This window comes from Cynocephalus volans, chromosome X (assembly GCF_027409185.1).
Source record: "Cynocephalus volans isolate mCynVol1 chromosome X, mCynVol1.pri, whole genome shotgun sequence".
In the NCBI taxonomy this organism is placed as follows: domain Eukaryota; kingdom Metazoa; phylum Chordata; class Mammalia; order Dermoptera; family Cynocephalidae; genus Cynocephalus; species Cynocephalus volans.
Window position 1 is genome coordinate 48908992 of NC_084478.1, and position 19120 is coordinate 48928111.

The 19120-nt window shown below is 36.6% G+C and overlaps 1 protein-coding gene across 1 annotated transcript in view; it reads left to right on the forward strand.

Moving 5' to 3' along the window:
• LOC134367978 (cilia- and flagella-associated protein 47-like) overlaps positions 1-19120 on the forward strand; it is a 1412159-nt gene that overhangs the window by 1085960 nt on the left and 307079 nt on the right. Inside the window, 3 exon segments of the mRNA XM_063084614.1 lie at positions 3303-3352; positions 3355-3520; positions 18295-18376. Of these exon segments, the coding sequence (XP_062940684.1) occupies positions 3303-3352; positions 3355-3520; positions 18295-18376 (298 nt within the window).

The window sequence follows — 19120 nt, forward strand, 5'->3', positions numbered from 1 at the left end:
TGTTATACATTTTCATAATGAACAGCTACTTAATTTTTAAACAACAAATTTTCTTTTAAATTTGGCTTTATCTATATTATGTATTTATATATATAATATATTATTTTCATCCCATTCATATTTTTTTCTGATTTCTAATATTATTTACTTTACAAAGTTTATTTAGAAACTAGCATGAGCTGAATTTGCTGTTGACATTCAGCATAATTTCATTAATATAAGAAATCATCTCCTTTGAAATTTTTGACATTTGTTTGTGGGCCAGCATTTAACTAACTTTTATAAATATTCCATCTTGAAAATATTGTGAATTTTGTAGTTATTAAATGTTATTGTCCATGGATTACATTATATCAAGTTTGCTTATGGTGTTTTAAAAATTATATATGTGCTTACTGATTTTTAAATTGTTTACCAATTACTACTATAATTTTATTAAAATATTTACTTATTTGTACATTTGGCTATTTTTTTTAATTCAGTCAATTTTTCTTTATAGATTTTGAGGCTGTCACCAAGTGCATTCAAATGTGCAGTTGCAAAATATTCGTGGTATATTGAACTTTCATGCCTAAGGAATTTCTTTCTTTATACTTAATGATGCTTTGTGCCTTAAATACTTCTTTGTGTTATAGAATTCAGGTACATTACTTTTCGTCTGGTTAATATTTACATAACATTTTTTGTATATTTTACATAAATCTGTTTCCTATGTTTTTGGTCAAGTCTTCTTTTAAACCTTGTCTTTAGCTTGTTTCATTCTTATTCTTTCAGTCTTTGTCTTTTAATTTGAGCTTGTGGTTTATATAAATCTAATTTGGATTTAAATCTGAAATGTTTTTAAGTTCTTCTATTTTTATGCTTACTTTACATTCCCTTTCCTTTTTTACCTTTTCTTGGATTAATTAAACATTTCTTTTCTTATTTCATGATTTATCCTCTACAAGCTTGGAAGCTAAATGCACTTGTATCATTCTTTTAATGATTACCTGAGACATCACAGTATACATTCTTAACTTATTAGAGTCTTCTAGCAATAATTTTATCCTCGTCCCTGATGTTGCAAGGACCTATTATACTTTAACTTTAATTTTTTTCCCTCCTGATGTGTGCTGCTGCTGTTGTATATTGTAATTACACACACGCACATACACACACACAGTATACAGGTGTTCCTTGACTTATGACGGGATTACTTCCACACAAACCCATTGTAAAATCGAAAAATCATGTCAAACCGTCACAAGTCAGGGACTGTCTCTGTATGTATGTATTAATATGTGGGTACTTCAAAAAGCTCGTGGAAAATAGAATTAAAATATAACACAAATCTTCCCATAAACTTTTTGAGGTATCCTTGTGAATATATAGGCAAACATTAACATATTTACCAATTTCATTGTTCTTCATTCTTTCTGCATCTTTGATCTTCCAGTAGAATATTTATTTTTCCTCCTCAAATAATTCTATCTATACCTTTTAATTAAGGTCACTTAGTAACAAATTTATATATTCTGTTTCTGAAAATATCTGTATTTTTACTTTTATTGTAATCATATAGGTTTTTTAAAAAATAAGATTCAGCTTGGTAGTTATTTTCTTTCAGCATATTGAGGATATATCATATTTTTCTACTGTTCCAATTAAGAAATCATCTGAAATCCTACGTGTTACTACTTTGAAGGTGTTATCTTTTATTCTGGAGCACTTTTCTTTGAAAAAGCACTTTCTTTGAAAGATTTTTTTCATTGCATTTGATTTTCAACAGCTTCACTATGATTTCACTAAAATAGTTGTTTTTGTAGTTATTCTTATTTGGGTTCACAGTGATTCTTTCATCAGTGGTTTGTATTTCTATTGACAGTTTTGGAAGGTTCTCAGCTGATAATCCCTTCAAATTATGTGACTACTCCATTCTTTCTGGCCCCTCTCCTTCTTTGCTCACTTTTCTGTATTTTCCATCCTTTTGCCTCTCTGTGTTGCAGTATGGCTACTTTCCTATGACCTATATTCCAGTTCACTCATTCTGTTTTGTTTGATTTAATCTGCTGTCAACCTCATCCATTAATTTCTTAATTTTATTTGAATTTTTTTGTTTCTAAATTTTCCATTTAGCTAATTTTCATATAATTTATAGTTTAATTATAAAATTCTCAGTTTTGAATGTAGTATATACAGTTAGTTTAAAATCTGTGTCTCACAACTATAATACTTGGGACCCCTGTTTTTCTGTTTGCGTTTTGTCCATTTGTTTCTTTTCATTTGCATTCATCTTGGCCTGTGGTGGTGTTAATTTTCTCCATATTTTTTTTCTTTGCTGGTAATTTCAGGATACACTATGTCTATTATACTCATGGTTTGTGAGGAAGCTGAGGAACAGAAAGATCATGTAACTTCTGTAAAGTTACACAGTAAATGGCAGGGCCAGGTTTTGAGCAATGGTAGTCTTACCCAATACAATGTACTTTCTCCTGTATTATGCTATACAGACTTCCTATCTATCAAACTGAAGAAATGCCATTGAAAATGGCCCTTTGGGTACTATTTATTTGCCATTACAGGCTAGTGATACATTTGTGACTCTGACTGCTAAAAAGCAATTATACAGTATAGTATCAGATATTTGATAAATTGTGACCAGCAAAAATATGTTGGAATTTTTTACCCCATTTTAAAATTAACATGCTTCACAACCTGGTGCAATAGGGAGTAGAGATTGCAGCTTCTCATTTAAAGAAAAAAGGACTATTTGGGAACAACAGATTTCTGGGCTTTATCTTTAAACTGAGAATCCCTGCTCATTAGTGTGCAGGATGTGCACTTCTAAGCATTAAAATACAAGTATCAAAAACAGTGTGTAAATTTATTTTCATATATAAATGTGTGATTAATATGTGAAATCTTCCTTGAAAACTATTATAAACATTATCTCCAACTTATAGCGTACAAAATTGAGCTCAGTGAGCTTAGATAATTTGCCATACTCACACAGCTAGTATGTGACAGATCCAGGTTTCAATCCCTGTTCTCTTCTTTTAAATCTAATCTATTTGCAATCCAATCTTTCAGACTTGACAATTGCAAAATCAGATAATTATTTGTGTTTAAATGAAATAGTGGAAACCTATGGGAATACTTAAACTCTAATTTTGATTAACAAATGGTAGCTGAGTGAAGTGCATTTTGAAATTTCTCATTTAGTTGATTTTAATAGAAATTTATCTAGTCATTAAAAATGGGTTTTTTTTCCCCATAACATAACATCTTAAGACTGTTTTTAATTTAAAGTCTTTTCCCTACAGGGATGTATATAAAATACAATTCTTCTCATCAACCTCATCACCCAAAAAATTTTACAGAGTGACTGTTCCAAATTCAATAAGAAAATTTATGATGTGCTGCTCCACTTGAGTGGAAAACTGCCACCTGGATTTAATTCAACTCAGGCTTTACCTGTGGATAACACTGAAAGGGTGATTCAACTTCATTTGCAACACTCCTCACTTTTGGACTTTCTCAAGTAAGAGCACAGATGTGCTAATTCAAGCATGTAATTATGGATTGGATAGATAGATAAGTACATGGGTAGATAGACAGATAGATTTTGATATTGTCTTTTTACTAAATATTCATTTTTTCAATTTTAGTATATGTGCTGCCGAAGCGAGCACTAAATATTCATTTTTTCAGCATGCATATGTACATATATTTTTCCAAGGTGTGTAGTATGTATGTATGGGAAAATAAGCATTTCATGATCTATTGTATTTAAAATATAAGGCAATCACACTCAAACTTTATCAGGCATCCAAATCACTGAGAGGACTTATTAAGACAGGTTGCTAGCCCTTACCATAGAGTCTATGATGCTAATTTGCATTTATAACAAGTTTCAAGGTGATGGTGATAATTCAGGTCCATGACTTCATTTTGAAAATTCTGATCTCAGGCAAATACATCATATAAATCCATTGATAAGAAAAAGGATGAAACCAATAAGCTTTATTCATCAAGTTACAGTTGGTGATGGATACTGTGAACTTTCAGTCTGCTCAGTTAAAGTCTTTTATATTAAAATAATAGGCAGGTGAAAAGCTACATGAATGGTTGTTAGAAACTATAGAAAAAATATTTGACATCATAATGTCTGGGTTCCTCTGCAGAGATTAAATGGCAAGTGGCCAAGAAATAGAAAAGCAATGTTCATTAAAAGTCTGAGGGGAGGGCTTCTTTTTGCTTGTATTTGCAGCGTCCTTGTCCACTGAAACTCCCCACATCTAAAGGCAGGGATCTCCATCTTCCATGCCACTAACATAACATTTATTACTTGTAATTATTATGTAATATGTTTAATATATTCTGAAATATATCAATATGCTTTTTTTCATTTGCTGTTTTGTGTATGGAATCCGCCTGTATTAGTCCATTTGTGTTGCTATCACAGAAATATCTGAGACTGGGTAATTTATAAAGAACAGAGGTGGTTTATTTGGCTTACAATTCTGGGACAGCTGCATCTGGCACAGGCCTCAGGCTGCTTCTACTCATGGTGGAAAGTGGCAGGCAGACAGTGGGTACAAGCTGATCACATGGTGAGAGGAAGCAAGAGAGACAGGAGATGCCAGGTCTTTTAAACAACCAGCTCTCATGAGAACTGATAGAGCGAGATCTCACTCAGGTCCCCCTCCCCCAAGGAGAGCATTAATCCATTCATGAGGGATCTGCCCCCATGATTCAAACAGCTTCCAGCACTGCCACGTTGGGGATCAGATTTCCAAATGAGTTTTGGTGGGGACAACACATCCAAACTCTATCACTGCCTCATAGTTGGCCAGAAATACTCACTGTTAGCAAGAGTGGAGATGAAGGGCAAAGGAAGGACTCAGAGCAGGAAGAATGCTAATGAAACACTTCACCTTTAGTTTTTTATTGAAAAATCATGATTTTCCGAGTCCCTAGCAATACTATGTATTAAAAGTTGGGCATGGTACTGAAAAAAGTATTTTCTTTCATTTCTTAGGTTCTCACTATCATGGTAATAGCTAAAACTGGCTTGGGTTTTTTGTGACTTGGAAAGGAGCTAGAAGTTTCTAAATCACTACACATGACTGAGTCAAGACCCAGGCAGCTTGTCATGGAGTATATTGTTTTAGGAATTTAAAAGGACTCCACTGAAAATGCAGAAGGGTAGCTAATGAGTGGCCCTGAAGTTACAGTACGAATGACGTATATATGAGGACTGGGTAGTGGCTGAGTCAGTTATGGGGGAACTTGTCCTTTTATTTTTGTTTTACTCATATTTTTGAAAAATTGTGTATAATTATGGGGTACTGTATTAGTCCGTTTTGTGTTGCTATAACAGAAATTCCTGAGACTGGGTAATCTATGAGGAAAAGGGGTTTTTTGGCTTACAATTCTGGGACAGCTGTGTCTGGTGCAGGCCTCAGGCTGCTTCTACTCATGGTAGAAAGCAGCTGGTGGGTACAAGCAGATCACATGGTGAAAGGAAGCAAGAGAGAGAGGGGGAGGTGCCAGGGTCTTTTTAACAACCCCCTCTCGCCAGGAACTAATAGAGCAAGATCTCACTCATTAATCCCCCTCCCCCAGGTAGAGCACTAATCCATTTATGAGGGATCTGCCCCCATGACTCAATCAGTTTCCAGTATTGCCACACTGGGGATCAAATTTCCACATGAGTTTTGGAGGGGACAACACATCCAAACTCCATCAGGTACACAGTGATATTATGATATGTGTGTACAGTGTATAATTATTGAGTCAAGCTAATAAACATATCACCTTAAATACTTATCATTTATTCTCCTGTGTAACTACAACTTTGTACCTTTGACCAACATCTCCCAATTCCCAGCATCCTCCAGCTTCTGGTAATCATTCTACTCTCTATTTCTATAGGTTCAATTGTTTTACATTCTGCATATAAACAAAGATATAAAAGTCCCTCTCCTCTGTCTCATGTAAGCCCAAATGCATGGCTCATCCAGGTTCTGCAAGGTCTTATACAATTTGGGAGGTCCTCCTTTATGAAATAATATCAAATAGAAAACGCAAAAATTAAATTTATGACATTAGAAGGTAATCGTGAAAGTAAGAAAACCTGAAGTTGTAGCTTTATTTACTTGACAATGAGTCTGCCTCTTCTCAGATGCTATTTTGCATCAGGTTGGGGACTGAAAGTTTGAGTGTTTATCACAAAGAATAGAATTACCCTGAAGAGACCATTGAGGTTAGAAGACACAAAATACATGAAGATGCAAGGTTGCATTTTCTCATTTTCCTTCTATATCCAATCTAGGTGGGAGAATGAGAAAGATTATATGAGTTAAGGAAAATAGCACAACTGTGTCGAATTATGTAAATTATTTTCAACTCCACTGACTCATCCTTCAGTCAGTGAATCCCACTAATTTGTGATTGTTGTCTTGAGGGAAGAAACTACATCTCATTTATCTGGCATTTCTATCATCCAGGGTCATTGATAGCACAAAATAAGACCAATGTTCTTTAAATATTTATTTCTTAACACTTTCTCTCCTAGAGCTTTGCTTTTGGAGTTTGTACAGCATAAGCGATAAAACTTTGAAACTGGGTCTCAGGCCAGTCATATAAGAATGAGAAAAATGTTCTGAAATATAAAAATTAGGGGTAAAAGAAGAACAGGTAAAGGATTTGCATTCCAGGAGGATGGGTGTAACCAGTGAGAGAAGGTCAAGGTGGAGAATTGTGAATTGTAAACATTGATCTTTATTTATACAATGAATTGTAAACATTGAACTTTATTTATATTATTAAACTATGGACTCATAAAGAATGTTAATAATTAATGCATGCATGTCATCATACCTGTTTTAGTTTGCTTGGGCTACCATAAAAAGTACCACAGACTGGGCGGCTTAAACACCTGAAATTTATTTTCTCACAGTTCTGAAGGCTGAAAGTCTAAAATCAAGGTGTCGGCATAATTAGTTTCTTCTGAGACCTCTTTCCTTGGCTTGCAGATATGAACACATGCCTTCTCTCTGAGTCCTCACATGGTCTCTCATCTATGTACACAAGCCCCTGGTGTCTCTCTATGTGTTCAAATTTCATCTTCTTATAAGGACTCTATTCAAATTAGATTTAAGCCAACTCTAATGACCTAATTTTACATCAGTCACCTCTTTAAAGACCCTAACTCCAAATATAATCACATTCTGAGGTACTGAGATTTTAAGTTTCAACATAAAATTTTGGGGGGTGGGACATAATTCAGGCCATAACAGTACCATATGTATTGTATTATTAAATTATGTAATTGGATGTTGTGTTTTGCAACAAACTTTACATGGATATATTTGCAAGAATATGCTTAATGTTTCTTGTCGTTTGTGCCTGTTATGGACTGAAATGTGCCCTACCCCAAATTAATATGTTGAAGACTTAATCCCCAGTGTGACTGTACTTGAACATAAGGGCATTAAGGAGGTTATTAAGGTTAAACGAGGTCACATGGGTGGGACCCTAATCTGATAAGACTGGTGTCCTTATAAGGAGAGGAACAGACACCAGAGGTCTCTCTCTCTCTCTCTCTGTCTCTCTGAGTACAGAGAAAATGTTATGTGAGGACGCAGTGAGAAAGTATCCATCTACGAGCCAGGAAAAGAGGCCTCATCTGAAACCAAATTGTCCAGCACCTTGATCTTGCACTTTTTGCCTCCAGAACTGTGAGAAAATAAACTCTTTTTTAAGCCACTCAGCCTGTGGTATTTTGTTGTGGCAGCCCTAGCCGACCAATACAGTGCCTAATTACCCTTTGATACAATTTCACTTGTTTGTAATCAGCAATCATTTCTATGTTGTGATTTTCTTTGAAAAAATTAGCTTTTTAAAAATGTATGATTTGCAAGAAGCAGAATATAAACATCTGTGCCCTACATTGTAACTTATAAAGTAGAATATCACAAGAATATAAAACTACTGTAACTTTTATTTTTGAATTGCATTGAGTTTTTAAATACATAGTTTATCCATCAAAATAAATACACTTAGAAAAAGCAACTCACATCCCCCACTGGTAAATTTAATTCCACTTGTGATTTTCACTTCTTTAATCTTTAAAAATTTTATACTATTCCTGCTTATACATGACCATTATGGTATCTTATTGAATGGAATTGCATCTAAAAATAAAAATATTTCAAAGCAACAATCTAAGAAGTGATCCTGGAAGAGTGCACTGAACTGGGGCAAAACAGTGTGGTTTTTGAATCAAGTAGATGCAGGCTTATATTCTAGCTCTTTCATATTCCTGTGACCTTGCACAAGTTACTTCACCTATTTTAGTTCCAAGTTCAATACCTGTAAAATTGAGGATGATAATTTGGATTAGACACAATAAAATGTGACACATAGTAGATATAGTTGTTATTAATTTATATGCAATGAAGTATGGTCTAAGGCTTTCATTTGCTAAGAAGTTTTTTTTTTTTTTTTTGTGACTGGTAAGCAGATCGTAACCCTTGGCTTGGTGTCACCCACACTGCGCTCAGCCAGTGAGCGCACGGGCCATCCCTATATAGGATCCGAACCTGTGGCTGCGGCGCTCCTGGCGCCACCGTGCTCCCAGCGCCGCACTCTCCCGAGTAAGCCACGGGTTTGGCCCGCTAAGAAAATTTTAAAAATTATTCCAATATGGCAACCATTAGTGGCATACTGAAAGCTGAATTTTGTGATATCACTATCACTAAAATAGAATGCTTATTTTAAAAATCTGCTCTTCTATTAGAAATTAATGCCTGTCTTGTTGATATAAAAACAATTAAGAAACCCAGTATTTGATAACAACTTTGTCATCACATTTATTAGATAAGATGGAAAATTTATTTAAATTTTTATAAGTACAAAGAAGAACACACATGACTTTTTTTTAATTTTAATACTTTCTACTTTTGGTCATTAATGATTGATTCAATAAAGTAAATCTTCCAATTCCATAAAGCAGAAATTCAAATGCATTTATTTCAGAAAGTTAGTTGTGCTCTTAACCTTTAATGGAGTATTAACCATGAGCAAAAGAAAGGGCTTTTTATGTTTAAGTAAATCCTTACTGTATGTGTGTTGTAGAAATCAAACAATTTCGTGATAGTATCATTGCGTTCTATGGTACTTGTGATCCTTGTGTTGTTCTTGTAGCATTCCTGTTGGCACAGCTTCTGGCAGTGTTGGCATTAACATGGGTCATTTCTGTTTTGACATTTTATAATGTGAGAATGCAGGTATGGAAGAATAATTTTGACATTAAAGCCAAGCCATTCAGATTTATTTGCTTTTTGTCAGCAAATACATGCCTATTAGGATATTTTGACTGTGATAAAATTACTTAACATTTAGAAAGTGGCAGTATGGCTAACAAAATTGAGTCATTAATCCAAAATGTGTGAATATGTTTCATCATGGAAATAAACTGATTGAAATTCAGAATAATCATAAATGTTATTAGTTTCCTTATTTAAATTTGATGACACAGTAGATGAAGACTTTTGTACAAGTGAAATACTACTTTGTGCAATAAATGAGATTCTTAGAGATTAAATTAGATTTTTCTAAAAGTTAACTTTTGGAGATTAATTTTAGAATTTAATAACTTATTACATCTAATTTTACTTTTATATACTCAGTGGAAACTCAGAAGAAATATTCAAATAGAAACTGTAGTATGTAGAAGTGTAACCAAATCAATTATGGAAGTCAACTCTCTGTAAAACTACTGACCAGATATAAAATATATTGATAGGCATAAATGTAAATGCTATCTTATAGACTGATGAAATTAAGACTTGATACAGATTCAAGATGAAAAGAATGAAACTAGTCCTGATAACAGTGTCAGCCTTTAAATGCAAAAATGCATTCTTCATACTCAACTTTTACCGAAGGTCTACTCTCTGCTGGACAGTACGGAATACTCAGATAAACAGCCTGTAAGTTACTCCCCTCAAGAAGCTCCCATTTTAATAGCTCCATGATAGCTTTCCTTTGGCTCTCTGTAGCATTTGATAGAAGTGTTCACTTTGTCCTAAAGGCTTGTCTTGGCTTTTGTTACGAGGACGTATTCCAGTTTCTTCATACTGTCTGTGAGTTACTGATCTTTGGTTCATTCCATAGGATTTCAACTTAATGGAAAAATCACCTTGTTGTGTTTTAACATAGGCTTTAGTTCAGCAATTCTTGCTGTGGAGTAACATTTCATTAAAATTAGATTTTATTTACAACTATAGTAATTCAAACATCATCAAAGAGAAAGGATGATGTTTGATTTTGAAACAAAGGAGCTTCATGTAGGCAGTCTGATTTCTTCCACTAGCTAAGACTGATCCAGATCCAGGTCAAACTTAACAACTCTAGAACTGTGCTCACTGCTTCCACCACCATGAGAGTTTCTTCCTCACTTCTCTCTTTTCATTCATCTGTGCTATCTTCAAGGTTTGAGTTTTCAGAATCATCTTAAGCCTCCTTTCTCCTTTTTCTTTTCCTCACTTCTCAGTAACCACAGGGCTTCAAACTGCTGATGGTACCTCCACAGTTGAGCACTAGATGTAGCATTCTTCTCTGTTAAATGCTTATTGGTGGTTTCAAGATGGCGGTGGCTGCGGCGGCTGGCGCGGAGTAGCTGAGGTGGAAAAGGCGGCCACTGGGCCTCAGGCAGCTGGGAAACTTGTGGACCTTCCTCTTGCCATCTCTTAAGGGAGGACCGCAGCTGCTGGACGGTTGTGGGGGGCTGACTGCCACTTTGCCCCCGGCAGGAGAGGCTGCCTCACTTACAGGCAACACCTTTGAAGTGTAGAGCAGGAAAAGAACTGTTTCTTAGCTGCAAAAGCGAGTCTTGAAACAGGGAACACGGCGCCAGGGCTGCTGTGGATGCAGACAGGATCCCGGAGGCCGGGGCCGCACCGAAGGTGGCCAGCTGCCCTATTCAGGATTCGAGGTTTCAGGCCAGCATTAAAGAAGATTCCTGGGAGCTCCCGAGCTGCGCCGCGACTGAACAGCCTGAGGTGGCAGCGGCCGAGAACAGGGAAGGCGACAAACCAGAAGCAGAGAGTGAGCACCCAACCTGGCACAGCACTGTGAGGGACCCCAGGCCCAGCAATGTACGGGGGGCTAACGCCCACCTGGCTCCCGCCTGCATCACTGGTTCACTCAATGCCCCGGGGCTGCCTCCATTTTCCCAGGTGCTGGCAGCTCTACCCGGCTCGGCCGTCACTGAGCCTTCCCACTTGCTTGGCCTGCTGCGGGGCTTTCCGGAGCCTATGGGCCGGCCTCCCCTCCCACTCCCTCCGCGGTTCTCTGGCGGGGCTGGTGGCGTGGGGCATCCCTGGCCAGTGTCGGGAGGGCAAGGAAGCACGGGCAGGCCAACTGTCACTCCAACACACCCTGGACTCCTGCCCCCAGTAAACTTCCTGTTACTGGGAGGCAGATACCATCTCTGTGGCCACCAGTTCGGAAAAAAGCCTAACCAATTTCTGGTTGGGAATAGTGTGGTAGGAGAGTTCCCAGGTCCGCTTGACCCTGGCTGCAGGTGGGCGCTAGATTTGGTCTACGCCAGAGGGATACAAAGGTGAACAAGTCCTGAGAAAGATCTACACAGTGCTACAAAGGCACCCAGAGACTGGTCATCTGTGCCTAGCAGAAACCTGGTAGACTTCCTGGGCGAGGTGGTGCCAAGCAGGGTCTTGAAGGCCCAGCTGATAGATGAGGGTTGCAGAAGACACGCCCCAGCCCAGCACAGTGCGCACAGAGTGGGGAGACGTGCGGCCAGGGAGGCGGAGACTCGACAGAAACCACAAACCCTGTGGGGTCGCCACTGCATGATCTAACAGCCTGGGCCAGAGCACATGGAACAGGGAGAAGTCCTGCACAGGAAGTGAAAGCTCAACAGAGATCACACACCCTGTGGTACGTGATCCACCAGCCCAGCAGAGTCCAAGCTGACCAGAAAGGTGGCTCCCTGGAGAAGCCCAACACCCGAGGCAACCACACACACAAGACACTAGAGGCCAACTGAGCAGTCACGGCGGGAGCCATACCAAATTGGCAACCACAGCAACATCCTAGTTAGTCATTAGTCTCAAACCAGTGGACTGTAAAACCCCCTGCCACAATGAATAAACACCAAAAAAAAGATACCAGAAATACAAAAAATCAAGAAAGTACACCACCAAAAGTTAATAAATCTCAAACTCTAGATCCTATAGAACAAGAAGCCATTGAAATGACTGACAAGGAAATTCGAGTGATAATTCTAAGGAAACTGAATGAGATACAAGAAAACTCAGCTACACATCATGATGAAATGAGGAAAAGTATACAGGATCTGAAAGAGGAAATGTATAAGGAAATCAATGTCCTGAAAAAAAATGTAGCAGAACGTGCTTTACTGAACAAGTTATTCAGCGAAATAAAAAATACAATGGACAGTTTAACCAGCAGGCTTGTCGAAGTTGAAGAGAGAACCTCTGAACTTGAAGATGGCTGTTTGAAATAACACAAGCAGACAAAAAGAAAGAAAAAAGAATCAAGGACATTGAAGAAAATCTGAGAGAGATATCAGACAACCTTAAGAGCTCAAATATCCGAGTCATGGGTATTCCAGAAGGGGAGGAAAATGGAGATTCCATTGAAAACATATTCAACAAAATAGTGGCAGAAAACTTCCCAGGTATAGGAAAAATCACAGATCTTCAGATCCAGGAAGCTCAACGATCTCTAAACGTATTCAACCCGAAAAGGCCTTCTACAAGACATGTCATAGTCAAATTGGCAAAACTCAGAGACAAAGAGAGAATCTTAAAAGCTGCAAGAGAGAAGCGTCAAATCACCTATAAGGGAGCCCCAATCAGGCTAACATCAGACTTTTCATCACAAACCCTAAAAGCTAGAAAGGAATGGGATGATATTATCAAAATACTAAAAGAAAAAGATTGCCAGCCAAGAATACTCTACACTGCAAGGCTATCCTTCCAAAATGAAGGGCAAATAGTATATTTCTCAGACAAACAAAAACTGCGGGAGTTCACTACCACACGACCACCCTTACAAGAAATCCTCAAGGGAGTACTGGGTTTGGTTCCTGAAAAATAACTACCACTGCCATAAAAACCGAAGAAAAATCAATACCCACTAGTATAATAAAAATGGCATTCATGAAGAGAAAACAAACAAACAAAAATGCTATCTACAACCTAAGGAACCAACAAACACAGAAACCAAACAGTCAATCAGAAAGCAAGGAACAAAAGACACCTAAGACAACCAAACAACCAATAAAATGCTAGGAATAAATCAACACCTTTCAATAACAACTCAATGTAAAAGGCTTAAATTCCCCAATCAAAAGACACAGACTGGCTGACTGGATCAAAAAGGAAGACCCAACTATTTGCTGCTTACAAGAGACCCACCTCACCCATAAAGATTCACACAGACTAAGAGTGAAAGGATGGAAAAAGATTTACCATGCAAACAGAAAAGAAAAACGAGCTGGAGTAGCTATTCTTATATCTGACAAAATAGACTTTAAACTAAAAAACATAAAAAGAGACAATGAGGGACACTACTTAATGATAAAAGGACTGATCCATCAAGAAGACATAATAATCATAAATATGTACGTACCCAATGTTGGAGCAGCCAGATTTATAAAACAAACTCTATTAGACCTAAAGAAGGAAATAGACACTAATACCATAATAGCAGGGGACCGGAAAACCCCACTGTCAATATTAGACAGATCATCTAGGCAAAGAATCAGTAGAGAAACACAAGATCTTAACAAGACTCTAGACCAATTGGAATTGGCAGATATCTACAGAATATTCCACCCAACAAACTCAGAACATTCATTCTTCTCATCAGCACATGGATCATTCTCCAGGATAGATCACATATTAGGTCACAAATCAAGTCTCAATAAATTCAAAAAAATTGGAATAATCCCATGTATCTTCTCAGACCACAATGGATTAAAACTAGAAATTAATAACAAACGAAACTCTGGAAACTATACAAACACAAGGAAATTAAACAGCATTCTACTTAATGACATATGGATCCAAGAAGAAATCAAGCAGAAAATCAAAAAATTTATTGAAACTAATGAAAACAATGATACATCATACCAAAACCTGTGGGATCCTGCAAAAGCAGTATTGAGGGGGAAATTTATTGCATTAAACGCTCAATTCAGAAGAATGGAAAGATGGCAAGTGAACAACCTAACACTTCACCTTAAAGAACTAGAAAAACAAGAACAATCCAAACCTAAAGTTAGCAGACGGAAAAAAATCATTAAGATCAGAGCAGAACTGAATGAAATTGAAAACCAAAAAACAATTCAAAAGATCAATGAATCAAAAAGTTCGTTTTTTGAAAAGATAAATAAAATTGACAAACCATTAGCATGGCTAACAAAAAAAAAGAAGAGAGAAGACTCAAATAACAAAAATTAGAATTGAAAAAGGCGATATTACAACTGATTCATCTGAAATACAAGGAATCATTCGAGACTACTATAAACAATGATACGCCAACAAATTTGAAAATCTGAAGGAAATGGATAAATTTCTGGACACACACAAGCTCCCAAAACTGAACCGTGAAGACGTAGAAAATTTGAACAGACCAATAACAATAAAGGAGATTGAAGCTGTTATCAGAAGGCTCCCAACAAAGAAAAGCCCAGGACCAGATGGATTCACAGCAGAATTTTACCAAACATTCAGAGAGGAATTGACACCGATTCTTTACAAACTATTCCAAAAGATTGAAACGGACGCAAATCTCCCAAACTCATTCTATGAAGCAAACATCATCCTGATACCAAAACCAGGTAAAGATATAACCAAAAAAGAAAACAACAGGCCGATATCCTTGATGAATATAGATGCAAAAATCCACACTAAAATACTAGCAAACAGAATACAGCAACACATACGTAAAATTATTCATCACGATCAAGTGGGATTCATCCCAGGGATGCAAGGTTGGTTCAACATACGCAAATCAATAAATGTGATACACCTTATTAATAAACTCAAACACAAGTACCATATGATCATCTCTATAGATGCTGAAAAAGCATTTGATAAAGTTCAGCACTCATTCATGACCAAGACCCTCTATAAGTTAGGTATAGAGGGAAAGTATCTCAACATAATTAAAGCCATATATGACAAACCCACTACCAATATCATCCTGAATGTGGAAAAGCTGAAAGCTTTTCCTTTAAGAACAGGAACTAGACAAGGATGCCCACTCTCACCCCTCCTATTCAACATAGTGTTGGAAGTACTAGCCAGAGCAATCAGAGAAGAGAAGGAAATAAAGGGCATCCAGATTGGAAAAGATGAAGTCAAACTGTCCCTGTTTGCAGATGACATGATCCTATATATGGAACAGCCTAAAACCTCTACAAAAAAACTGTTGGAATTGATAAATGATTTCAGCACAGTAGCAGGATACAAAATCAACACACAAAAATCAGGAGCATTTCTTTTCTCCAATAGTGAACATGCAGAAGGAGAAATCAAGAAAGCCTGCCCATTTACAATAGCCACCAAAAAAATAAAATACTTAGGAATTGAGTTAACCAAGGAGGTGAAAAATCTCTATAATGAGAACTACAAACCACTGCTGAGAGAAATTAGAGAGGATACAAGAAGATGGAAAGATATCCCATGCTCTTGGATTGGAAGAATCAACATAGTGAAAATGTCCATACTACCCAAAGTGATATACAAATTCAATGCAATCCCCATCAAAATTCCAAAGACATTTTTCTCAGAAATGGGAAAAACTATCCAGACATTTATATGGAACAATAAAAGACCACGCATAGCCAAAGCAATGCTGAGCAAAAAAGATAAAGCTGGAGGCATAACACTACCTGACTTTAAGCTATACTACAAAGCTATAATAACCAAAACAGTGTGGTAGTGGCATAAAAACAGACACACTGACCAATGGAATAGAATAGAGAATCCATAAATCAACCCACACACTTACTTCCATCTGATCTTTGACAAAGGCACCAATCCTATTCACTGGGGAAGGGACTGCCTCTTCAGCAAATGGTGCTGGGATAACTGGATATCCATATGCAGGAGAATGAAACTAGATCCGTACCTCTCACCGCATACTAAAATCAACTCAAAATGGATTAAGGATTTAAATATACACCCTGAAACAATAAAACTTCTTAAAGAAAACATAGGAGAAACACTTCAGGAAATAGGACTGGGCACAGACTTCATGAATACGACCCCAAAAGCACGGGCAACCAAAGGAAAAATAAACAAATGGGATTATATCAAACTAAAAAGCTTCTGCACAGCAAAAGAAACAATTAAAAGAGTTAAAAGACAACCAACAGAGTGGGATAAAATATTTGCAAAATATACATCTGACAAAGTATTAATATCCAGAATATATAAGGAACTCAAACAACTTTACAAGAAGAAAACAAGCAACCCAATTAAAAAATGGGCAAAAGAGCTAAGTAGGCATTTCTCTAAGGAAGATATACAAATGGCCAACAGACATATGAAAAAATGCTCAACATCACTCAGCATCCGGGAAATGCAAATCAAAACCACATTGAGATACCATCTAACCCCAGTTAGGATGGCTAAAATCCAAAAGACTCTGAACGATAAATGCTGGCGAGGTTGCGGAGAAAAAGGAACTCTCATACATTGTTGGTGGGACTGCAAAATGGTGCAGCCTCTATGGAAAATGGTATGGAGGTTCCTCAAACAACTGCAGATAGATCTACCATACGACCCAGCTATCCCACTGTTGGGAATATACCCAGAGGAATGGAAATCATCAAGTCGAAGGTATACCTGTTTCCCAATATTCATCGCAGCACTCTTTACAATAGCCAAGAGTTGGAACCAGCCCAAATGCCCATCATCAGATGAGTGGGTACAGAAAATGTGGTACATCTACACAATGGAATACTACTCAGCTATAAAAACGAATGAAATACTGCCATTTGCAACAACAAGGATGGACCTCGAGAGAATTATATTAAGTGAAACAAGTCAGGCACAGAAAGAGAAATACCACATGTTCTCACTTATTGGTGGGAGCTAAAAATTAATATATAAATTCACACACACACACACACACACACACACACACACACACACACACACACACACACACACACACAAACCGGGGGGGGGAAGAAGATATAACAACCACAATTACTTGAAGTTGATACAACAAGCAAACAGAAAGGACATTGTTGTGGGGGGGGGAGGGAGAAGGGAGGGAGGTTTTGGTGATGGGGAGCAATAATCAGCCACAATGTATATCGACAAAATAAAATTAAAAAATAAATAAATAAATAAATAAATAAATAATAAATAAATAAAATTAAATAAAAATAATTGCTTATTGGTGAGCAGTGTTCTATACTCACTGAATGAGTTAGACCTAAACACCCAAATCTCTATTAGGAAACACTCCTGGCAAAATTGTACTAGATTCTACATAGTGGCTCTGGTGGACATTCACGTAAAGAATTTGGATAAGAGTATTTCAAGAAATTTGACAGTAAAAAAGTATATATAAAATCTTAAACATGGTAAATCATATACATATAATTATGTATATGCCATGTGCTTTAAAATATATTAACTACTATAAATAGCTCTTTGCTGCTTCAGATTTACTACCACAAGTTTACATAATCAAACAGTCCACAATTTCCAGATGTTCTCTTTGGAAAAAACAAGTGATGGATTGACTTGTACTTGGAGTGCTCTATATTCAGGCATATGTGATGATAGACATTAAGTAAATATTGGGTGACTAATGATCTCTCTATTAAATATCTATTGCACTCATACTTTTTACAGGTTTCTTTCAATTTTATAATGTTATAACAACAATAATATGGGTACTGCATTGACTACAAGGACCAAGTCACATAACTCTCTACATTCCGTTAGTATGTAAGGGTATGTAAGGATGATTATTGGCACTTAGTAAGTTCTTCCTCATTAATCAAATTCTCCCAAGAAAACAACTTTCAAGGAAATATGAATATTTCATTATTAAGGGAAGTTTTAAAAATTAATTATGTAAATTTTAAATTTAAAAAGTAAAATTCAACAAAAATAAAAATATGGCATTACTGAAATATGTAATTTAATTGAAAGTCAATGCAAATGATACACAGGTCACGAGTTTTATAATATCATAATTTGGGTTTTTCTTTTTTAATTTCTGTACTCAAGGAGGATGTATTTCTCATGTGCTGCCAGAATTTCTTCTTGAACCTAAGGACTATAAGAAGTGGATTGAAATTATGGTAAAGGAATATAATGTCTAGGAACAATCTATACAATTATTATTGAATTTAGAGGTCCTCAGTCTTTGTGAGAAGATTCCATTTTAGAGACCTTGATTTTTATGTATGAAATATTTTAAGGCTCATGCCTCCTTGGATGGCCCATTTTTTGTGTGTGCATTTGTCTAAAAATCTCTGTGGAGTTCTTGTGTAAAAATGATTACATGGATTTCTTAAGTATATAAGTAATTGCTTCTTTGAGGGTTTTACAAATGAAGGATTATGTAGGTTTATATAAATTTTGCTCTTAAAATAAATTTTCAGAATGTATATCTTCCAAAGAAAATATTGGTTTAATTTCACCACCACTTGCCACTTCCCTTCTTCAGTTTTCCAGTATAATAGAAAGAAATTAAGCAAAAAAGGCATAGTTCTCTCAAAGCATACAATTCATTTTATGGAAAGCTATTGAAAAGGGGAATTGTTTTTGAGTAGCTTGTAGTCTTTGAGGCAACTCAAAGTTTGCTGTGACACTGTCACTATGCTCACCCTGTGACATGAGTAGGAAAGCCAGGTGCCTGCTCTTCAGCAATATGCTGAGTTCCCATGGCTTAATCAAAGGTCATCACATCTTGGGTATGAGTGGTGACAGTCGGCTTTGTACCCAATGAATATTCGTAACCAATTTTAAAAAGGGATGTGGCTCTGTCTTGGCTCAAGCTTCAGAAATTTGCATGTAGTGCTTTAGCTTCTACTATAGAGTGA